The following is a 24347-nucleotide window of genomic DNA, read 5'->3' as shown; positions in this document are numbered from 1 at the left end:
GGGGAAGGGCCCACCTGGGGGTCCCTGTGGCAGCAGTTAGGTCTGCATTCTGTCCCTTTCCCTACCTCCCAGGACAAGCCCGGCTCTGTGCCAGAGGGCGGGGGTCTCCTTACTCCCTCTAACAGCTCCAAAGGCCAGTGAAGTGCCCTTAAATCAAGCACAGAACTCGAACGGCCCACGGCCCGCCCCCCAGGCCGCAGGTCCCAGGGTTGACATTTTATCAAGAGCAGTGGGAAACAGACAGGCAAGGCCTCCCCCAGTCCACACATGCCTGTAGGTGATGGATTCTGAACACGCCAAAGAGTGCTCTTTGGAGACGCGAGCGGATTTCCCGGGGAAGGGGGTCCTTTAGACAAGGGTCTCCTTCTGGAGCCCTTGAGTGGGGTTCTGCTCCTGGAACTGGGGGCCTGTGCGGCAAGGGCCTGGCTCACGGACCCTGGGGGAGGGCTGGATGGATGTGGCTGCCAACTTGCCACTGGCTTGGCCAGGAGCGCACGGCTTCCCAGGGAATAGCAGCTACGGGCCGGACGCTGTCTACGCGCCGGGGGCCGGGCTTCGGGGAGCCTCCTTGGGGGTCCAGGAAAACCTGGAGGGCCCCTGACGGACCATCATCGTATGGTGGGCCTGCCTCCCGGGAAGAGGCCCTGTCACCACTTGTGCCCCGGGCTCTGTCTCCACCAGCCACGCCGGCAACAGCCCTGTCCCAGGACACCGCGGCCAGCGAACAAAAGCCATGCTTATCAAAGGAGTTTTTCTTTATTTTCATAATTTAGATGAATCAACACAAAACCGAATACTGTAAAACAAGGGAAAAAAATGCTGTAACACATCAAATCTCCCAACCTCTGCCCTCGGAAGGTGTCTACACCCACTGTCAAAAGAAACAGGTGAGAGGGGCGGTGGTGGGGAGGCTGGCGGGCAGCGCAGAGGTGTGCTGGGCCGGGCGACCCTCCCGGGGCCCCCCTTCACTGCCCCCGGGTGAGCCCAGGCCGCGGAGCTCGGGGCTGGCCAGCTCGGGACAGCACGCTGTGCAGGCCACCTCCTCTGTGATGACAAACCCGAACCTCGGCCAGTCCTTTTACCCCAGGAGACACAAACCCATAAATCTGTGGTGACTGAAGGTATATTATATACTCGTGGACATTGAAATGGGTCTTAAATAAATGGATTTTTTTCTCCTGTCTTTAGTCTATGGGTGGCTGGAACAGCTTCTATATAGTTTTTTTTTTTTTTCTTTTTTTTTTTTTAGTAGCATAGACCTAGCATAATACTCCTGTTAATTGAACCCTTAGGTAGCATACTTCAGCTGAAACTCAGGAAAATGAAGGGACCTGACACAGGGTGGACAGGCGAAGGTAAAACGTAACTGTCCCTTATTCGTGGGGCCTGGTGACTCTGCCTTGCAGGAGGGAAGTGGGAAAATGGGGGCTCCCCCCCATCCCCCGCTGTCTCCCCCCTCTGACATGAAGACTGACAAAGAGCAGGGTGTCCGCTTGAGAAGAGGAGGTCGGCCGCCAACTGCCCTCAAGTTGTATGAACGTGAGAGGGGTAAGAAAAAGGAAACAAAAGAAGCGTGGAAGAAGCGTGATCAGAGGACGGGACACTCCCACAACAGAGCCCCAGGGGGCAGGGACCACCCAACCCAAACCCAGGAAAAGGCAACGGGCCTTTCCACTGGCACCGGCCCGCACGCCTGTGCCACCCCAGGCCTGGTCCTCAGCTCGCTGCACGCAGAGTCCTGCCCCTCGGCGGTGCCGGGCGCCCCTACGTCGGGGATGCCGGTCCCCGCCCCCCCGCCCACCCCAGAGACTTCGCGAACCCCCAGCCCCGGCGCACGTTTCAGGACGGCCGGGGCTACCACATGAATTGTTAAATAGGATTTTCTACAAATATACAACATATAAAAACTGTTAAATATATAACTTTCGGCTTTGCAAAATACATTTAATGATCTCTTTCAAACAAGTGTTACTTTCGCTTTCTTTAATTTGCTTTCTGGAGCTAAATGGTGACCGGATGAGACAGCAGTCATGGGAGACCCGACATGCTCTTGGCGAATCCTGGATTATCCCACTGTCAGAATGGAGCTGCAGAGAGGCATGTTTAACTGGTTAAAACAGAAAGTGATTTTAGTACGAGAAAGTCCATCTAAGTACAGAGGAGCAGGTGGGCACACAGTGGGCTGTGCTCCCGGCCAGGCGCACCCGCGGGGTCCACGTGGGGACATGGCCCGCCGGCCGTGTGTCCTCCGGCCGCATCCTCCGGCCGCTCAGGGGGCCCCGCAGCGTTCGCGGGGTGAGTGCCTCTCCAGCGTGTCTCTGCCCCCGTGCCCCCCAATCGAACCCAGGGACTCTGATGGTAAGGACGAGTCCGCGTTAAAATAGATTTTGCTCTTTGGTCTATTGAATATACTGAAAGGATAAGAAAATAAAAGCGATTCGGACAGTCTGGGGCACAAGGAGAGGCCACTTCTGCGCCCGAGACTCAGTCCTCCCCGGGCCCGGCGCTGTCCTCCTCTCTCGGGCTGGCTGGGCTGCAGCTGCCTCCTCCTCCTCGTCTGCGGCCAGGAGGGTGGCCAGGCCAGGTTCCAGGGACGCCCGGTGGCGCGGCCCTGCTGTATGTCCCAGGACTGACTCCTCGGGGTGGCCGGACAGACTCAGCTCAGGCGGCCGAGGAAGCAGGCTGTCCTTGACAGGCTAGAGAAACGGAGGGTGGGCGGGTGGCAGAGGGTGGGTGGCATCCACGACGGACTGAGGATTGTGGCCTCTCCAGGGAGCCAAAGTCACTCCTGGGGCCCCTGTGGGGCTGCGTTTGTCAGGAGACCTGAGGGGCAGAGAAGAGAGCCGTCAGCCTCCGCAGACACCAAGGGTTCCCGTCGGGCATGGCGGGAACCCAGAGATCGTCCACGAGGCTGGCCTCGCCCGGACAGCACACTGAAAAGATGCCAGCAGACTTCCTCGAGGACAAAAACTAGATCTCGGACCCCAGTGCTGGAAGAGAACCCTACGCTTGTCACAGAGGGCAGCCCGGGGGCACCCCCTTCCTCTGGGCTCTGGGTGGGACCCCGCCCTTGGCCACGGTGGGGGGCACGCACCGGAGCTCCGTCAGCTGCCAGTGTGAGCTGCCTGTCGCCCGCCCCGTGCTGGCCAGGGCCTCGGGGCTGGGTTGCATCCAACTGTTTCCCTAACCGTGTCTTGCACCGTGCCCTGCACACAGCAGGTACGGCATAACCGCATAGAGCAGTGATGGAAGCACGTGTGTCTCACCCCTACAGAGCCCCTGGGAGGCTGCAGAGCTGGGGTGTTCGTGCTGGTTGATGAGGCCCCAAGCACCCACACCCAGCACCCCAGAGTCCCAGGATATGCGACACAACAGGCCGGCTCACAGCCGTGAAGCGACGTGAGGGTCCCAGCCTCTGCTCCGGGGCAGCGGAGGTATCACCTGTAAAGTGACGGAGACAGGAAAGCAGGGAGTGTGGCTGCCACAGAGCACCACAGCCTCAGGTCGCGGGGCCCGTGTCCAGCAGCCTCCCGTCCCATGTCCCCGCTGGACCGCTGGCTCCCTCGTCCCCTAGGGTGGCCCCAGTTTGAGGCAGGGACCCTGAGGCCTGGGGTCCCACAGACAGTATCCTGGTGGCCACTGCCTTTTAGGACCCTGGCCCTGGGCCAGGCGCATGGGGCTGCCCTCCCGGTACCGACTCCCGGCAGGCCCAGACCTGCAGGGAGTGGACGGTGTTCTGGGGGTCCCACACTCGCCATGGGGATGGGACACAGCGGGTGTGATGGCCCGGGAGGGGCCTCCCCAGATGAGCTGGGGGAGACCTCCCCCAGAAACCCCCTCCCCTCTCCCTGCAGCTGCTCGTCCGCCTCTGGGCTGGTCCCGCGTCTGCCCCGTCCGGCCTGAGCCCCGGCCCTTTCCCACCTGCCTGCGGCCCCGCTCACACTCCCACCAGGCCCCGCCCAGGTCGCAGGCCCCTGTCCCTGTCACGCGGACCACACCACGGCCTCCTGGCTCCTCGCGAGTCCGCAGCCGCCGGGCTGCGTGCAGGCCGTCCCGCTCGCACGGACTCTCTCCCCGGGCCCCGCCCTGAGGGCCTCAGCCTGCCCGTCTGTCCCGTCCTGTCCTGCAGTTAGCCGTCGGGGGCCGTGAGCCGGGCCAGCGCCGTTGACATCTTCACTGTTTTCCCTCGGTGACCGGCTCGGGGGGAACGTGGACTGACTGCCTCTGGCCTGCCCTCCTCCAGGACAGACAAGGCCCCTCCCCAGCTCTGACAGCACCTCGGCACTGCATTCCGAGCGCCTGCAGGGACCCTGCTCTCTACCTGCAGCTCCCAGACAGCAGCCAGGAGCCAGGAGGAAGAGCACCTTCCGGACGGGACTCAGCTTGGCCTCCCCTCCTCCAAGCCCGTGGCCCTGGAACCCCGAGGCCGGCGCAGCGTTCCAAGGAGCAGCTTTGAGAACCTCAGGTTTCCCTGAGGCCCCCGCCGGACCATGCTGTCTCATCCCCAGCTCGGTGTGGAGCCCGCACAGGCGGGCGCCCCGAACGCATCAGTGGTCAGGGGGTGTTAACTGGAGTTAGGTGTTTCAGGCCCAAGGACACCTAGCAGGTTGATGGCAGAGCCGGACCAGAGCTGAGCGTGTCCAGGGAGGGTCAGAGCTCTCTGCCCCCAGCCCCAAGGGACTCAAGGCTGCCTGAGGCTCCAGGTTGGCAGGCGCCCACCCTCTCGGCAGGACTAGGCCCCCCACGGGGCTGTGGAAGCAGGGCTGCTGTGGGACCCCAAGGCCGCGAGCACACGTCCCGAAGTGACGGGGGCCCGAGAGGACCCCCACGTGCAGTTGCGGGCGTGCCTGGGCTCAGCCCTCGCTCTGTCCCCGCTGACTGAAGCCCAGCCCAGAAGCGGGGGAGCCACGGGGAGCAGAGCCAGGGCACGAGGTATCTTTGGAGGGGGCATCACCGCTCAGACCACCGCAGGGTCCTAGCTGCAGATCTCTCTCCACATCTGGCCAGCTGCCTGATCTCGGCCCAGGGACCCTGACCCCGACCCCGGTGGACGCCTCCAGCCCCAGCCTTCCCGAGTTTGGCAAAGGCCTCCTTGCATGGCGTGCTCGACCCAGGAGTCCAGGCGTGGTGGTGACCCTCGCCTCACCCGGACCTTGCAGGCCCGCCCGTCCGGGTCCCTCGCCCTGCTGACCATAGCACGTGGCAGCCGTCCCCTCCCCGACCTGTCCAGCCACGTCCATGACGGAGGCCGTCCAGCACAGTCACTCACCGGCACCGGAGGGGTTAACCAAGGAAGGTTGCACTGATTCTACTTTTTCTACCTACAAAATTGTATAAATTCTTATTTGTAGAGAAACGGGGAAACATGAGTATACAGAGAAAATAAAAATCCATCCACGTTTCCGTATCAGAAGATATGTGAATGAACTCAGTGTATTTCCTTCACACCCTTTAAAACACATACACGTGTACGAGGAGGGCTGGGTTCCGCGTGAACGTTTGCATGGTTTGTGGGAGCAGGTCCGCAGCCCGTTCTGGGCGATCGGCAATTCCTGGGCTGCACACGTGCTCACGGAGCCCCCATGGGATGGACTCCCAGGGACCCGGGCTGTCTTAGCGCCCCCCGCGCCCCGCCTGGGGGGCTGCTTCTCGTCGTCTGCGAGCTGAGATGGCAGCGGCTTCACGTCCGCCTTAATTCGACAGAAGAGAAAGAAGCAGGATTTGGTTGAGGGCTCACCTTCACTTCTCCTGACGACCAGAGGAGTAGAATAATCTTGCCAGCGTGGTCCCCGGCCACTCGCACCGGCCCGTCTTGTCAGTTCACCTGCTCAGGTGTCGTGTTTCTTACTGATCTGAACAAGACGGCGTGTATAGTCTCAGCTGCGCCCACGTGTACCGGCCAGAGAGAGTCCCGGGCACGTTCACTGTAGAACCGTCTCCCAGCTTGGTCCACCCTTAGCTTTCATTCATGCTGCATCACACACACGGAGGTTTTCGTTTGCGGGGAGTAAGCGCGGCTGGTGTTTCATTAGGATGCCCTCATGGCTTGAAGCAATGCAGTCACTACATATGTTCTAGTGATTTCTTACAGGCACAGGTGTTTGCGCCTGTAGGCCCCCCATCCTTGGGGGGGTCTCCACCTTCCTCCACACACCCTGGCCTCTGGCGCTTCCTGACCCTGGTGGGTGGGTGGGTGGGGAGGAATGGACACAGGTCCCTGTCTGCTCTGGCCAGTACCCCCCAATCAGGCCAGCCTAGCGACAGAACCCCTGGGCCCAGCGGGCCTGGAGGGACACAGGCGCCCGTCCAGCTAACTTCCGAGCCCTGGATGTCTGCTTCCTTCTCCTGCCAGGCCCAGGTTAAGTGGGGAGGGAGGCAGGCCCAGAACTGCCCGGAGAGGGTGGGCTCTCACCGGACCCCCCAGGCCAGAGCTCAGACACTCTCTGAGGCCTCTGTCGTCAGACCCTGGGCCTGGCTGGCCCCGGCACCTGCCTGACCGTCAGGAACAGACAGGCAGCCTGATGTCTGCAGAGGCTGCGCTCGGATGGGACAGAAGTCCCGACCCAGCCAACAGCCGAGTGGTGGCTGCCAGCTCGTCCCCAGGCCTCGTGACCAGAAAAGAGGCCTGGAAGTCGGGTTTGCAGCCCAGAAAAGCAGTCAGAAGGGCAAGGACAAGCTCCAGCAGAGCCACACAGGCTTTGGAGAAGCCAGCAGAGCCCTTCTGGCCCCAGAGAAGCGTTTCCAGCTGGGGAATCACACGGCCGAGGCCCATCTTGGGCCTCACAGGGCTCCCCGCTCAGGGCCCTGTGTTGGTCCTCACAGCTCATTGGAAAACCAGCGCTGGGCTGGTTCCTGCAGGCGCAGGACGTTCCCGTGCTGGGAAGCGGCCCACTGGTCTCCGGCGCCCTTCCCCAGGGCGTGTCTTCTCAAGACAATCGGCCAGACCCCCGGGGACACCCAGGCAGCAGCCCCTGCTCTCCTGCAGGCTGCCCCCCCGCCTGGGATCCTCAGCCCCAGGGATGACCAGTGAAAAGTGAGCCACGTCTCATCCACGTGGCCCTTACCTCCCACCTGCTCAGGGACACGCAGGGCCAGTGACCAGGACCCCGGGCCTGGCGGGACCATGACAGCCACCTGGCCGGATGCTTGGGCTGTGTCATGAGGGCCCTGCTGGATCCCTGTCTCTGGAGAGGGCATCCAGCCTGGGGTCCCCTCCCCATCTGTGCACCTGAGGGCCCAGGACGCTGCCCCAGGTCCGCAGGTGGCGTCCTTGTGGCCACGTCCTCCCCCTCCCTGGTGAAGGCTCCCGTGTAGGGGTTTCCCTGCTCCACTGGCCCCAGGAGGATTCTCCCAGACCTGCCTGCCCCGCTGGACAATCCCACTAAGCAGCCCTGCGACTCCAACCGCGAGCTGAGCTTGATCAAGAAACTCGACGTGGGCCCCAGCTCCTTGGAGGGCCCTGAGCTTTTCCAGAGCTGACCTCCTGGAGGGCACCTGCTCGTCCTGGTTATACATTTCTTATGGGTCAGATCTGTCCCTGCACTGGGGGTCTCCCCAAACCCCCTTAGGTTCCTTCGGGGCCGGGGTCACCTCCCTCCCCTCTGAGCTGGGCAGTGACACCCACTCTGAGCCCCAGTCCTGCTGACCATGGCTTGATATGCAACATCGCCCAGACACCCTTTGACCACATGGCTTTAAGACCTTCTATCCCAATGGGAACAGAGGCTCAGGGAGGCAAAGCGGCCGGTCCCAGGTGACTGACAAGGCTCCACACCCCCTTTTGCTGCCAGGGAACTGTCCTCAACTCTCCTCTCCCCCCCGGAGGGGCTTTCTGGGAGCTGCACCCAGCAGCTGCCTGATTCCCAGTGGTCAGGGCCGCTGCTCTCCTGGTGTGTGAAGATCCAGAGTGTCCTGTCCTGGGGTCGCAGCCTCTGTGTGACCCCCTGGTGTCCCTGGGCCTGGAAAGCAGCCGGCACTCAGCAGGCTCCAGCTCTGTGCATGGCCGTCCAACACCCCAAGGTCAGGGGCTGCGTCCTCGGGGTCTGCGGCTATTTCTCTGGGACTCCGCCCCCGAGGTGGACAGAGCTGGCCTCAGGGTCACCTCGCCTTGCACGCTGGACACACGACAAACTGACACGGCAGCCGGCCCAGCACTGCCCACGTCCCCTGCGGTCACCGGGCTCAGTGGACATAGCCTCTCAGTCAGTGGCGAGAGCCCCGGGAGCGTTTGGTCTGAGGGCTCAGCTGTGGACACGCCCTGGGCGCCCGTCCAGGGCAGTCTTTCCCGCCGGCCAAGGAAAGCACATCTTCCGAGGTGAGGAGGAGGTTTTTCTTGCTATTTGGACACTATAAAGCATCGCTTATAAAACGAAAGGAAACGTTCCAGCCCCGTGAGCCCCCTGAGCGATATTCCCTCCTCCTTGAAAAGTTTCCATCTGCCTTTGGGGTCAGGATGAGTCTCTATCTAAAGAGCACGATGTTCTGGACTGAAAGCCCCGAACCAAAGGGTCTAACGGACAGCGGAGACGTAGAAACTGCGGGGCAGCGAGATGACCACGGCCTGCGCGACAGAGCTTGACCACGAAGGCTGCTACCCCGGAGGAAGTAAGAACCACCTGGGGAGAAGCTTCTGGAAAGGCTGTGCTCCATCCCATCCACGCCCAGCCAGCCATGTGGTTGAGCTTCTGGGACCATTTCCTGACCTCATGCGGCCAGTTCACACCCGAGGAGTGTGGTTAACTGACTCCTGAGCCTGGCATATGTCCCAGGCGCCCGAGGAGGGAGGGCACACGAGCGTCCGCAGAGGGTTGCTCAGACACCTCCCCCTCCGCCCCGCTGTGAGGCAGGAGACGACCGGCCACCTGGACACCCAAGGCCCTGTGAAAACTCACACTGGCGTCCAGCGCGCAGCGGGGGAGACGGGACAGAGAGATGCGGCCCCTCGAACGGCGGGGCCGGTGACAAAGTGGGGGCGGCAGCACGAGGGCCAAGGCCTGGTCTGAGGACACCCAGCACGAGACAGCAGGGCCCCCGTCCCTCCCCCGCCCCCGAGCACCAGCCCAGCTGCCCCGGACGCACCTGTGTCTTGTCACGGCGGCTGCTTCTAAGGACCTCTGTTCGCCACCCAATCTCCATCACTCCTGTGCCCCCATCTAGGGGCTGCCAAATGCCAAGAAGAATGACAAGGACGCCACCTCCTGACATTTAGGGGTCCTTAGTGAGCAAGGAGTGGAGGGCCTCGTCTCCTGGAGCCCACAGCACAGCAAGGTCACGGGAACTGCCCCCAAACGGGGAGCACAGCCCGATGACGTGGGACATGCACGGCCCATGACGCTTTGGGGAGCCTGCAGGGCCGCGGGCTGCGGGCAGCGGCTGGCGGGACCTTGCTGAGCCAGTTCTGAAGGGCCAGGCCACGACGTGCCGCGTGGGAGAGAAGCCGGGGAGGGGACGGAGCAGGGCAGGGGAAAGGGGAAGCCTGGGAGGGGTGCTGAGGGCCCTCTCGGCCGGAGGGGCAGTTCCGTCCCCGCCCTGTGGCCTCAGGACACGTCCCCTTGGGCGGATGAAGCAGCGTGAGGTGGCGACCCCGGCCCTGCACCAGGCAGAGCAGACGGGCATCTCTATGCATCGTTATCCTCGCGGCCCCGCCAGGGCCCGAGTCTGGAAACCCCAGGGCGGCACAGCCAACGGGGAGGCGCCGGGTCTGACCCCCGGCCCCCCCTCCTGCCGTCCTCACACCGCAGCCCTTTGTGAGGGCTCGGGTGACCACATCTGCCCTGCCAGCCTCAGCAGCGGCCGGGATGGGTCTCTCCTCCTGGGGTCTCTGGCTAACAGAGCCTCCGCTTGGCTTCAATCACCCTAAGCCACTCACCTCCCAGGGCCTGAGGAGACAGACCGCAGCCCTCGCTGGGCCGATGGAGAGCCAGCAAAGGCTGGGAGGGTCGTCTGGAGTGAATTGTAAAGAGTCGGCATGTCTGGCTGCTCACTGACCTCCCCCTCGCAAAGCGGGCCCTGCGGGTCGGAGGACAGGAGCGGATTCAGTGCCCGCTCACCTGGGGTGAGGCCGCTGCCACAGACCATAGGGTGACTGAACCTCAGGGGATAAAGGGACAAGGGCGCAGCAAGTGCCAGGCAGGGGCTCAGCGCTGACGTGGGGGTCCCAGCAGAACGAGAGGGAGAAGAAGACCTGAGAGCAAGAGCTTGGGATAAACCCGGGGACGGCCAGAACCACCACCACAAGCCCCTCACCCCGCACCTGTCGTAAGCTGCTTCTTAGTCTTTATGGATCTGAGCAGGGAGCCCGCAGATGAGATACCAGCTCTGGGTGCAGGCCGGCTGCTCCAGGCATCTCACCTGCCTTCACCATTAAAACATCCGCCACTCAGTCACCGCGAGGATGCAGCACCTGGACGTGAGGGACCAGGGGCCAGGCAGCAGATTGCTCTAACCAGGGCATCAAGTGATGTGGGATGGCACAGACAGTGCAGCCCTTCTGTGCCATGAGGCAGAGAGCTGCGGGAGGAGGAGGGGCAGGAGCTGCCAGGGCCCTCTGGGGGAAGGTTTGTGCTGTTCTCTTTAGCTTTTATAGACAACCAGACTGGAGTGTCCTTACTTTAGGCAAGCTGATAGCTGTAATAATACATATTTATTGTTTAGCTAAATGGTCTAGCTTCTCTTTCTAAAAAAAAAAAAAAAAAAAAAAACTGTTTCTTGATTCTGATGGGGAAAATTATATATCTATCTTTACAACCATTTATTTATTTTCTTTGGCTCATGACTCGTTCTTGGAGTCTGTCTTCTGAGAGAAGTTTCTAGAAAGTCTGCACCAGGCTGGGTCCCAGCGTGGTGGGGTTCTGAGGGGGGCTGGGTCCTAGTGGACCGCAGTTTCTACTTCTGTTGAGCTGCCTCATTATGGACAAGCTGTGTTGTCTCCTCCTCCGGGAGGGAAGAAAGCATTCTGGAGCCTCTGGTTGTGGATTAGGAACGCTAGGATCCAGGTCCAATCCTGCTAAGAGGGATGGCTCAGGTTATAAGGCCCCTGTCAAAGGAGGAGGGGTGACTGAGAATGCATGCCATCAAAGCAAAATCACCCCTGAGCCTCGAATTCCGAACAGGGGCAGATCAGGGGCCAGGCTGGGCTGTCCCTGTGATGGCAAATTCACCCTTGGCTCTGAAGGGTGATCAGCAAGTAGCCATTAACGCAATGATCCAGACCCTGTTTACTGGATGGTCCTGTGGTGAGTGACCACCCAGCACACCCTTCGTCCGGGGCTTTACCAACTCCAAGGGCCTCATCCCCAGCCCTTCTGTGATGAGGAGCCATATTTAAAAAAAGAGTTACAAAGGCCTCAGAGATGCCGGGGGTTGATTAAATGCCTAGTGACTCAAGGGTCCCAACAAATCTGACAACAGCCTCCACGGGCATTTGAAAACGAACGTCGATGCGAGTGTGTGCACGTGTGTGGAGATGTGTGCACGTGAGTGTATGTGCATCTATGCGGATGCGTGTGCAGGCGTGTGGAATTGTGTGCGTGTGTGAGTATGTGTACGTGTGTGTGCACGTGTGTACCTGCTGGACCACTCCCTGCCCGGCCCTGGAGGCCTGTGGAGGGTCGTTCTGACTCAGGTCTCAGAGGGGGCGGAGGGCTGCGGTCCAGGACCCTGGCAGCAGCTGCCTCCCTGGAATCACCCCAGTGTGCGTTTCCTGCCCCACCATTGCCCCCTCCCTACAGCCTGGGGTCTGTCACTGGTGAGATCTGGGGTCTCAGGAAGGACCCCACTGAGACAGGCCTGGGTTTGAATCTCAGCTGGGCTCTTCCCGTCCTGCGGCCTCAGGAAAGGGGCTTGGCTGCCACAGCCTCAGTTTCCACATCCACTAAATGGGAGCCTGAAACGGGACCACCCAGGGGCACAGTTTCCCCCCTTTCACGGTAGAGGATGTGAGCAGAGTACGGCTGCCGTCCAACAGTCTCACCCAGGACCACTGCATCTTTTTCTGCACGATGCCTGCATGTCTGCAGAACTGGGGCCTGACGATGCTTTGTCCAGGCTCCTCTGGGTTTGTAAGGCCTCTGAACAAATAAAGGGATACTGGTCTCCTAGTCCTAAATAAAGTGATCATGCTTGTAATAGGATTTCACTGAGAATGCAGGTTTACTGAGGACATCCATTAGGTATGGCAAAGCCCCGCTGCAGCCCGGGCCTCCTTCTCTCAGGAAAACACCCCTACACAGCCCAGGGCCCCCCTCGAGCAGCCATGGGTTTGTCCCCTGGCCGAGCAGCACAGGCCCACACCGCACAGGGCAGCTAGCAAGATTATGGAAATAAACCACACGCCACGTGAGGATGGGCAAGAAAGAGGAGATAAAGGATGCAGAGACAGACGACTCTCCAGACCTGGAAGGACTCTGCAGTCGCGCCATCTCCTAAGTACCTATAAGTTCTCACTCCACTTTCTAAAAATGAAAGCAGAACTCAAGAGGTGGTGCCAGTGCAAGAATGTCAGGGGGGACCCCACCAGGGGAGCCACGCTAATGAAATGCAACATGGCCACGAGGTGACACCGGGGACAGAGGCCACAGGCCACCCTTAGAACCCACCCACCACCCAGGGTCAGGGCACGGCCTGGCGAGAAGTGAGGGGACCTCCAGGGACAGCGAATGACCTCCGAGGACAGCCGAAAGGAAACGGGCCTCAGTCCTATAGCATCAGGGACCTGAATTCTGCCACCAACCGAGTGAACCTGGGCGAGGCTCTTTCCCGGAGCCTCAGGTGAGACGCAGCCCGGCCCACACCTGGGTTTCCGCCCCGTGGGACCTGGGTCGAGACCCCGGCCACACGGCGCTGGATGTGTGACTGCTGAGCTGTGAGATGGCAAAGGCTCTCCGTCACCACAGCACAAAAAATTCATCCACCCCAAGCCAGGCTCCCGGCCCCCAGCCCCACAGAGTGGCCTCCAGCTCCATCTACCCCGAAGGTGGGTGGGTGCCTGAGTCCTGGGTGAGGGAAGTGGCTGAGAGCCCCACTCGGCCCGAGGGAGGCCGGCATCCCTGCAGCATCCTGTCCAGGTCCTGCCCGGCTCCTGTGGGGAGGTGCCTCCACTGGACGGGGCCCCCAGGCTGAGACCAGCCCGTGCCCCTCACGGGTCACACTTGGTCCAGTCCAGCTCCACTCATGACCTTGATGCTGCCAGGGTCACGTCTCCCCAGCGGGCCAGGCTCAGCCCAGGCCACCTCCAGCTCTGCAGGGGGCTGCCCTCGACCTCCCCACGGGCTCAACTGCCCTGGGAACGGCCGGCTCGCCAGGCGGCTTTTCTAAAGGGAGTGTGGATGGTGCAGGCCGGCCTCGGGTCCCTGTCTGCTTTGTCTCCTGGCAGAGTCAGCCTCTGACGTCCCATCCACCGCCTCCGCCAAGCCCAGCAATTACAGCCCGGCCGGCATCGCAGGATGATGGCCTCGGCCACCGCAGCTCGCAGCCGACCCACCGTCCCCAGTTGGCAGGCGATGCCTGGCGATGACGCGGTTGGGGTGGGGGGGTGGAGGTGTGTCCTCAGAGGTGTCGTCAGACACGCTCTCCCCGACGCCTGGCCGTCCACAGTGGCGAGGGAGGCCCCGCGAGCCCGGGAAGCTCAGCGTCAAACCCCTTCCCTGCGCTGCCTCCTGTGTCCACTTTCAGGGGCTGGGGAGGTCACCTGCTGGGCCCAGGCAGGCTCCTCGGGATGCCACAGGTCGGCAGAGGGGTGGTGGCCCCGCCAGGCCGCTGTCAGTCGGAGGAGTCCCAAGACCAGGCCGAGGACAAACCCTTTCTTGCTCAAATATCCATCCACACCCATCTGCTAATAGCGGCTTCACGGAGGGATAGCTCACAGCCCAGACCATGTGCCCTTCTCTACAGGGTCAAGTCAGTGGTTTTGCTCTATTCAGAGCTGTGCAACCGTCACCACAGTCAACTTAGAACATTTCCATCCCCCCAGGCTACACTGATCAGCAGTGACGCCCCCACCCCATCCTGGGAATTCCCCCAGGAGAGAGATCCAGAGTCACGTGGTAGCTCCGTGTCTCACTTTTTGAGCACATGCCAGATTGTTTTCCAAAGGGTCTGAAACTTGCATTTCTGATTCTCTTGATGACACACTGCCCAGCACTTTCCAGAAAGACTGGCAAATTCACATGCTTATAACCAGCATCCTTCACGAGGCCTCAACATGAAGTCAGGAAATAAACGCCAACCAGTGAGTCTCGAGGAACGGCACCCATTCGTGCCTTAGCTGCTGATACCCGACGGAGAATCTCTCGCCACACTTTGTCCCCACTTCATGTTTTAGGAACTTTCCACCCCTGGGCTGTGCGCCTTTTTGTCTGCCTGCTGCCCCCAGCCCCGGGGTTAGAAACCAGCTCCTGCCGGGCGGGTCCCCCGACGCCTACCTTGCCGTCTGCCTCTGTTCTCGGAAGGTGAGCTGGACTCTCTGAAGTTTGGGATATCAAGGCAAGGCAGGGCTGCCCCTTGAAGGCGGGCCTAGCGTGGGTCTCTCGGTCACTGGGTGGCCTGCAGAAGGCCTCAGTCTCCTCATCTGTAAAACGGGGTGGTAACAGTGCACGGCCCACCGTGGCCGTCAGCCTGAGGAGGTCGAGCTGTGCACGTGCTCAGAACAGCGCAGGCGAGTGTCTGCGATCATCACTGATTCTTACTATTTTCAGGCTGATGGACCGTTTCAGCATCCTTCCTCCCCCTGAACTCAAATGTCCACCTGGACTTGTCCTTAACCATCTCATGGTTTCATGTGTCGTATTTTAGTCTGTAATCCCTAGGGAATTTAATTTGGAACATGGTGTGAGGTAAGGATCCAAGTTGAATTTCCCCCAAGTATGAAGCCGGTTTTCCCAGCATCTGCTGTTGGGGTCTGCCCCTTCCACACTGTACCCCCAGTCCGTGCTCACCAACATCCAGGTTCATCTCAGGACCACGTGGTCTGGTTCATGGGTCAGAAAGAACAGCAGAAGAGCCAGCATCTTCTCTGGTTTTAATTGTATCCTGGGCACTTTGCCAGACAGGGTCCGCTGTTAACTCAGGAGGGCGTGAGGGGTGGAACCAAGCGGTGGCTGCACTGCCCAGTGGTGAGCTGCTCACAAAGCTCTCTTACCCCCTTGTCCATCCCCAGCAGGAGGTGGACACTGGGGCATGTCCCAAAGCCTTCCTACACACCATGGACGAGTCCCACCCAATATAAAATGTGAAATCATTTTGTAATGTTCCAGAAAAACTCACTGGAGATTTGATTGAAACTGTATTAAACCTAAGCATCAAACCTGAAAGAATAGACAACCTCATAACATTTAGACAATCCCTCACCTTATCAAAGTATGTGACATCTTTCTATTCATTTATTCAAGTCTTTTTAAGTCTCCCATGGGGAGGTTTTGCCATTATCTTCATAGGTGCCTTTTCTTACCAAAGTTATTCCGAGTTATTTCATGTTTTCTCCTGCTATTAACAGAGCTCCCCCCCTCTCTCTTTCTTACTTTTATTTCACTTGTTTATTGTAATTAAATAATTACACATACTTGCTCGGAGGTGAGAACACACAGGCTTTTGTCCAGTCCCTCTTCCATGTGCCAGTGGGCATGTTTCTTCCTTAAAGCTGCCTACAAATTTCACCTCCCGTTTTCACCTCCTAAATGACACTTGCGTTCAAGCTACTGCTGACTCCGTGCCCTGGCCCTCAGGGTTGATAAGCCTTTATTAATCTAGTCTGGGGTTGGCAAACTTGTGCTACCAAGGGCCGGGTAGTGTATATTTTCAGCTTTGCTGGCCATAAAAGTCTTTCTGCAAAGACTCAACTCTGCCACTGCAGTGTGAATGCATGCCTAGACAATATGTGAGTGAATAAGCAAGGCTGTGTGCCAATAAAACTTTATTTAAAAAATAGGTGGGGGGGCAGATTTGGTGAGCAGGCGGTAGTCGTCCGACCTCTGATATAGACCAGAGCTTGTTTGTGTCTATGAAAGCTTACAGTTGAACACAAGTAGAGAAACTTCTATGTTCATAACTGGTCCAATTTAATAAATTCTCTAATTAGTTTTCAAGGCATTTCAGGTGATTCTCCAGAGTTTTGGAAATACCTGTTTATTTACCTTCTGTAAGTAATAATGATTGCATGTTCTCATATCAAAGAGTTGTGTGAGTTCATTGCCAGAACTCCCGAAAAGTAACAAGTTCCCGGGTGACTGCAGGCTAGCCTCACGAGAGCCAGCCTGGGCCTCAAGCCCCGGTATGGACAGGGCGGGGTCCATCTTCAGTGCAATGGCAGCTTTGGTTTCGGGGGGACACTGGGTTCCAGGGAGGGCCCGCCTTCTCTTCCAGGTTAGCCTGGAGGTCTGTGACCATCGTTCTTTTGATATTTTTCTGAGGAATAAATACAGGGTCTGTCTGGGTTTTTCAGCATCTTCTGAATCAGAACACACATTTTATTTGATATCCTTATAGGGCTTTTCGTTCTACCCGATTCTGAAATATTAAAGTGCATTTACATTTCTTATATAAAGCTACTGTGTGGTGGCCTTTTTTTTTTTTGGTTCTTTTAAAGGACTGCAGAAATCAGTCTGCTGTTATTTTATGCAGGTGCGGGTGACATATGTCCCAATCACTACTCCCACCAGGGGCAGGGACCCGAGATTTATCTGCATGCTGAAAACAGTGCCACGTCCTGGAGGTCCTTGTGGTGCTTTGCTGAAGGATTTCTGTGCCTGTCAGGGCTCCCAGCCCACAGCACAGACTCAAAAGTCTTTATTGAACAAAATGACTTTCTGGGTATTTTTCTAATTTGGGGGACCTTTCCAGCATCAGGGTTTCACTAGTTCCTAAAATGAACTGGGTAATTTTCCAGTTGGCGGGGAAGAGACACCTGTACACTGAATGCTTTCAAGAACATGCCAGTTAAAACATCTCCGTCTGGAACTTTTACTGGAGAATATTAACATTTTTCTACGCCTTTATTTTTGGTAATCCCCCTTACCCAGAAAATCATATCTTTAATCACATTTCCATATGTAGTGATCAGTGGGCTAGCTATGCATGCACTCTTGAATAATTTGAGGCCCCAATGCAGGCTGATTTTCCCTTCTTCCTTTCAGAACTATTTTCTAACATAAAAAAAATCTACACGTGACAGAAGTAAAAATGCATTCTTATAGTTTTGCCAGAGATGCAACGATTAATTCCATGCCTTTAAAAAAATCATTAATATTTCTTTTTCATCTTTACAGGTTTTCTCCAATCTTTTTGAAGGTGGCTTTTTCCATAGCTTGGGTTCTTCATTTTCGTTCTTTCTGAGTTAAAAATAAAGTTATTTAAGACACAAGTATACCGATGAGTCCATCCTTCCCTGTACCCACAGGTGCACTATCTTATTCTGGTCACATTTTAAATGAGAGTTAACGGTCAGTCAGATGCGTACACTGTATCGTTCAGTAAGTGCTGGCCCACGTGATGGTGTTAACGTTCTAATTCTGTCAACCTTACAGCAGCCCTAGGAAGCAGGGAATAGCATTTTGCCCATTTTATAGATGTGGAGATGGAGGCACAGAGAGCAAGGTCACGTGTTCTGAGTTAAGCAGATCACAATTGTTTTGCCTGGGAGTGGAGCTGGAAAGACTGACCTCACACCTGCATGTGACTCGTGGGTCTGTCTGCATGTTTTATTTCATCCCTCAACCAACAAATTACAGGAAGGTTCTGGTTGCTAGGGTTAAGGTTATTATTTTGGGTATAGTTTTAAATATATCTCATTGTGGTTGGAAAAGAAAGTTGGCACGTGCCTCCTCTTAGGTTAGTTAGTAACCTGGATTATGGATATTTTTATAAATTTCATAAATAATAGAAAATTAGAAGCAGCCTATTTGTATGTTATAATGTTCACTATGCTGCTGCAAATTCAACCTTGGTAATTTCATTTTTCAAAAGATCTATGCCCTGGTTCTTTTTATTGTTGTTATCAGTGGCGTTTACTTGACCTTAACACAGATTTAAGGGCTGTTTAAATTCCAACTAAAAATTGTGTTTCTGATCAATTTGTTTATTTGTACTTGGGTTTGCTTCCTGTAAACTTATGTTAATCAGTACATAAAGGTTTCTGTGATACTTCTACTGGTTTGAACTGTAATGGATCAGTATGTGTCAATAATTATATACACATCTTAAATGTATCGATATATGCCACCATATTGTTCCAATTTAATCACTTTACCTACTGATTTCCTTTCCATTTCATTTGCCTAGTATCTTTGCTTATTATTTGCTTTTAAACTTTTTGGTTTGTTTGTAGGAGTTCCCTTAGAAGGCAACACATATTTGACTATTTAAAAAAACCTGATTTGACAGTCTCTGCCTTTTAGAAGAGAAGGCTAACCCATTTACATTTATTGTCACCACTGAGGCTGCATTTCTGTCTTGATCAACATGTTCCACACTGATTTCTGGTTCTGCTCCTTTCATGGTTCATTTCCTTACACACAGTTTTACTCGCTTTTTCTTCCACTGTGGTTTAGGAGAAATCATGTTCTTGTTTCTATTAGTGGTGGCCTTTCTGTTAATCAAATGCACTTTTAATGATTAAGCCATTTCCCTAGTGACGTAAGTTCCTTCTTTCCATGAAGAGACATTAAGTGACTCTTTTCTTCGTCTGCAGCTGCCCCCCTGCAGCTGTTGTCAATTTAACCAGAAGTTACAAATCAGATTATACAAAAATATTCTGCACAACATACAGAGTACATTAAATAACAGTGTTGCCAATTTTGTGTTCAACTGCATAACCACAGTTACAGAAATAATTTATATCTAAGCTCCATGTAGTTAATTGGTATGTAGTCACCACTGATCTTCTTACATATGACCTATGACCTTTCCGAGGTCATCAGCCACTCATTCGTATTTCTTTGATTGGCTCCAGGGCATCTTTCATCGACTCTTTCAGGAAAGGTATGTGGGTGGTACACTTTCTAAATCCTTGCAAATTTAAAGCCATCCTGTCTACTCCCTGTGTCCAAAACAACAACCAGAAATAGAACTGAACTCACAAGTAAAAGTATTTTTTGACAAATCCCTGGAGATGGGCCTGTCCTGCACTCTGGTTCTGGGTCTCCTGGGTTCAGAGGCGGCTTGTCTGTGCCTTCGGAGGTCTATGGACTTGTCCTCCTGCCTTAATTTTTTTCTCCAATACAACCTGGATGATTAGAGAGTTTTCCTTCACTCTTCCAATTCACAGATATTGCCATGGATGACTGGGTCCTGGATGCTTTTATTCTGCTTTAATTGGGGGTTTTCCCTGGCTCAGGAAAGCTTCTTGGCAACTCTCTCTTTTCACCTTAACATGGTTATTCTTTGTTCTCGCCACGTGGCTCCCCACAGAGGTGTCCGCTTTCCCAGGTTGGATTTCTGTCCTCTGTCTTCTGTACTTATAACTTCTCTCTCTTTGGCTTCATTTCCTGGGTCTCCTATGAACTGCCTCTTGGTTTAAGGTTGGTTCACTTCCCTGTGTTGATTCTCTGCAGTGACATGTCCATTATCTGCAGCTTCTGTACACATCTCAATCCACTCTGATGTTTTGGGTCCCATTGAGTTCAGCCTCTATTTGGTCCTGCAAACCTTTGGATGTCTGCTGCATTTCATCCCAGGCTGCCCTTCCTTCAGGCTTCTTGCTCTAGGGTCACAGAGGTCACAGCCTCTTTTATCTCTTTGATGCCATCAAGCAGACACTGACCAGAAGACTTACGTTTACTGCAGGGGTTATTTCCAGAGCTAACCCTGCCTTTAGGTCTTCAGAAAGTGTCCTTTCCATAGAGAGTGTGCATTCTTTCAGAGGCTCCTGCTTGTATTTTGGCTGTGATGCTTTTTTTATTCCCTTTTAAACAGGCAGAGGCCAATCCCGGCCAGGAACGAGCCAGCAGGCTCAGGGGGAGGGAGTCTGCGTCCTTCCTCTCAGTTCCAGGGGCTGTGGGAGGCTCCGCCTTACCCAGATGTGCAGAGACGCTCGATCTTCATGGGACCCAAAAGGCAGCTCCCAGTGGGGTCTGATCCCACCGGGGAGGTCAGGTTTTCTGTCTGAGCTGCAGAGTTTTGAGAACGGAAGACTGAGGGGGGACAACATGGCCTTGGTGAGCCCGTCATCTGGCTTCTCCTGCCCCAGGTGAGAGGCTCTTCCTGCTAACTCTGCCCCTTCCAGTGGAGCTCACCTCTGCGCTGGCAACTTTTCCTGGTCCTCCTAGAGCCGCGTATTCACAGAGTGAAGGGGGAACCGCGGTGCAGGGAGGCTCCACCTCTGCCTGTCTTCTGACCACTGCAGGGGTCTCTAGGTCCGAAGGTTAGGTCCAGGCACCAGGAGGAGGCCCTGGGCTCTTTGTGCATCACAGGAGGCCTTAGTCAGAGCAGGGGCTCAGAGGATAGAAAAGCAGGGGCATCCTAAGGTTTCTATCGTCCACTCTGGCAAAGCACCCGGCGGGGTTTTACCTGACCTCAGTGCACGCGCAGGCTCAGCGGCCATGGCTCACGGGCCCAGCCGCTCCGCGGCACGTGGGATCCCCCCGGACCGAGGCACGAACCCGCATCCCCTGCATCGGCAGGCGGACTCTCGACCACTGCGCCACCAGGGAAGCCCTTTCAAAATCTTTTGAGATTGGAAGCTGGGCAGAGGCCGTTCAGCCAGTGTGATGAGTCTGTCACCATAGTAATCCAGAAAGCCACAGCCACTTCTCCGCAGACTTGGTACAAGGACCAGACTCTTCCTGTCTCCTGCAAAGGCCCGGGAAGCGTGCCATCCTCCTGGCGTGGATGGCAAAGGTCATGGGCAAGAGGGAAAAGGCAGTTCTCCACTTGTCTGTTCCTCGTCCATCACACGCCCATCTGTCCTACGAAGCCCTGAAGCCACACGGCCATGACTGCACAAGGCCAGGTGCAGCCCGGACACACAGGGTGGAGAGACACCCCCGGGGCCTGGGGTCCCTGCTACCAGGCACCGAAGACCAGATGGGCAGGAGGGTTTCAGGAGGGAACGAGGGTGTGGCTTCATTCTGATGCAGCCATTGGGAACATAAGCACTCCAGAATATTCTGGAAGGTGCCACAGGAGGAAAATCACCAGCCTTTCAACTACAGAGACTCCCCTGGGGTTTTAGAAATGCTTCTCATCCACTATTTCCCTTTTCCTAAACCCCAAGGACCTGTGAGGTCAGCCTGGGGTCACGCTTACCCCTTCCACAGATGAGGAAACTGAGGCTCTGAGAGGTGAAGGCGACTCCCTCAAGGCCAGCCACCCAAGTGTGCATTACACCTGTCAAGCCTGCAGGCGGCCCTGTCCGGAGGCCCAGAGAACAGGGCTTGACCGAACAGGGCAGTGGGGGGCGGCGCGATCCGACACGGGTTCAGGTGAGCCTGAGACGGCGTTCTGGTTGGGGGAGGAGGGGACCCAGGGGCAGAACCGCAGAGGTGACAATGCCGGCCTTGGTACCATGCCGGCACTTACATCACCGGGTATATCTCAGTTTAACGGGGAGTTGACATTTAAAGTGATTTAGATTGAGACACAAATCCTTCTATTTCATTTTTCAAGGCTGATCTTTAACAAACGTCTACGCCAAATGCTGTATTTCACACCCTCTGCAGCGCCCAGAAGCCATCAGAGCTGCTCTGTGGGCGGAGGGGCTGGGCTGGGGACCGTGGGTCACACCCGGACCGCAGCGAGAGGGCCGAGCAGCAGGACACAGCCACAGAGAGAGGTTTGGGTGTCCGGACCCTGGGGCGTGAGGGGCAGGCCGGGGCGCGCGGGGCAGATGCCAGGGCCCCGTTGTTCTGAAGCAGAGCCAGGACCGCGCTGGGTTAGGAAGCACATCACCGCCCTGACGACTTCCGCCGTGCTCGTGCTGACTTACCTTCCATCTCAGGTACACGATCTGCCTTTTCACGGTACGGTTAAGAAGGATCAGATTTACCTTTGCCTTTCATGAAAAAACAAATCACTAGGTAATGAAATGTCACGTGTAAGATTACAAGGACACAGGAAACCAACAGAACAAAACGGTGTTTTCAACAGCTGTGCCAGCAGTTCTGCCCAATTAGTTCATGAAACGTGGACTCAACAGAGCATCAATTCCAACAGCTCCGCTGGAAACCGGGGAGGACCCTGAACTTGGCGCGTCCTCATCGAAGGCTCACGCCGACACGATGAGCACGCACGGCATGCCCGCAGGACCACAGGGGCGCTCCTGGCACAGGGCCAGGGGGAGGCGGCAGGCCCCGGACAGCCCTGGCCGGCGTGGTGGCCTGGCTGAAACGGACAGCATGGTGGTAGCAATGTCTGCTCGCTCTAGAACGGCTGTCTGGATCAACAACGCTGTTCTCTGAGGGTTCCCCTATGGGGACCCGTCAAAGGTAGGGCCCCAGGCTTCCCTTAGGACTGCCGAGATCTGTGACTATTTGGAATACTTGGAATACAAGGCTGAGCTGCAGGACTTGGGTACCTGGCCAGCATCCCTCTCACCGAGGTCCTGCAGAAAGCATTCTCTTCCATTGGGTCAGCAACTACTTGACCTCATGTGTTAAGTAATAGCCATCCTTGCCGCCCCCAAAGCGGCCCCTGCAGGGATTCTTAAGGCGTGCCTGCCGCCTCCCTCAGGTCTGGAGGCCATGAGTGCTTCATCCCTGCATCCCAGCATCCCACATGGAGCCAAAAAGGATGGAGGGCGGGGGGCGGGGGGGGGAGGGGGGGCTGGCAATACTGATGTACTGATCATGTGACCCAGCTGCCCACGCAGGGCCAAGGGGAAGGCCACCCCTAGGTACCGAAAAGCAGGTCAGCTGACCCTGACCCTGACCCTGACCTGGTCCTCTTGGCAGGCTGCCTGTCACCTCTGTGGTGTCAGGAACACCCGACCCCACCGTGGTGGCCCGTCCGGTGCCCACTGGCTTTCTCCACTGGACCCCTTTCCTCCTGTTTCAACCCTTGCCATTTACAGATTGAAAATGATTCAGAGAACAACTGCTTTAAGGAAAATCGAGACTCATGCAGCACAATTACTGTAAACAGCTATCCGCGTGTCATGCCTCCTATAATGAAACTGGCCAAGAGTGCCAATGGAAATATCGTGGGTTTGGTCAAACCCGTTTTTTGTTTCTGGGCTCACTTCTGCCGAGAAAATGAAGAATGTCAGTGCTTGCGATGCGTTGGTGCCAGGCCATCTACGTCTGTGTTTACACACAGAATCTATTAAAATGTCCAGCTATGATTGCCGTGATGAATAGCAGTGATTCAGAAGAACACACCGTGGACTGCAGACAGGGATCAGCGTCATGACAGGGTATTTTTCATTGTTTGTGAGGAAGAAAGAATCGGTGAGTGGCAGGTACCGAGTTTCTCCTGGAGGAGGACCCACCACCCGCTGATTCCTCCACACGTTAATCCTAGAACCTCCTGCACAAAAGCCTCTCGCCCTTGGGAGGACGTCGTGGACACAGAGCATCCAGATCCCTCCCGGCTGGTCCTTGGAAGACAGACGGAGGGGCCGGCTTGGTTGGGGTCCACGCATCTCAGCCCCTTCAGTGGTGAGAGGGGGCGGCCCTCACGTCCACAATGCTCCTTCCAGGCTTTTCCTCTCCCCAGCCCTCCTGCTGAGCTCACCCCTGGGCTCCAGGGCCCTGCTCTGTGCCCCAAGTTCAGGCTCCAAGCACCGTGTGGGCTCCAGAAAAACCCGCCATAAACACCATCCCATCCAATTCCAGAAGACAGACGGCAGCCTCCAAGCCCTGCCTGGGGCGCGAGGCAGCTCCAGACCTCACAGTTGGGCCGGCTCCTCCTCTGTCCCTCCCATCCCCTCAAGGGGCAGACGTGGCCCCGGGCCAGATACCCAGCGCAGAGCCGGCACCCAGAACCAGGAGGGACCACGTAAGTCAAGGACTCTCCCTGGAGAGAAGGACTGGGCCGAGTCCCTGTGTTCCCCGCCGGGCGGAGAGCTTAGCAGATGACCGGAGGCTGTGGCCTCCCCCTGGGCCATCCCTGCAGCCTCCCGGCCAGGGTCCCACGGGGCATCATCTGTAGGAGGGGAGAGGCCTGGGCGGGGGTTGGAAGCACGGACCCCGTGGGCGCTCTCGGGGCGGGAGGTCCCAGCAGATCCTCAGGACTGTCCAACCCCTCTTCCCAAAGGAAACAGGAAAGACCGGCCAGAAGGCAGCCGACCGTGGCCTCTGATCAGCAGGGCACACCCCACCTCACCCTAACCCTCACCCACCTCACACCCCATCACAGCCTAACCCTAACCCCTAACCCTAACCCCTAACACCTAACCCTAACCCTAACCCCACCACACCCTA

The 24347-nt window shown here is 56.7% G+C and overlaps 1 protein-coding gene across 1 annotated transcript in view; it reads right to left on the bottom strand.

Moving 5' to 3' along the window:
- Positions 1 to 1923: 1923 nt before the first annotated feature.
- The window catches only part of TAFA5 (TAFA chemokine like family member 5), a 199556-nt gene continuing 177132 nt past the window's right edge, over positions 1924 to 24347 (bottom strand). The window contains exon 4 of the mRNA XM_024127483.1: positions 1924 to 2823. Coding sequence (XP_023983251.1) covers positions 2815 to 2823 — 9 coding nt within the window. The 3' untranslated portion in view covers positions 1924 to 2814. The remainder of the gene's footprint in view (positions 2824 to 24347) is intronic.

Source organism: Physeter macrocephalus, chromosome 6, assembly GCF_002837175.3.
Source record: "Physeter macrocephalus isolate SW-GA chromosome 6, ASM283717v5, whole genome shotgun sequence".
NCBI classification, from domain to species: Eukaryota; Metazoa; Chordata; class Mammalia; order Artiodactyla; family Physeteridae; genus Physeter; species Physeter macrocephalus.
The sequence above is the reverse complement of the archived record's forward strand: the minus strand, read 5'-3'. Positions and strand labels throughout refer to the sequence as shown.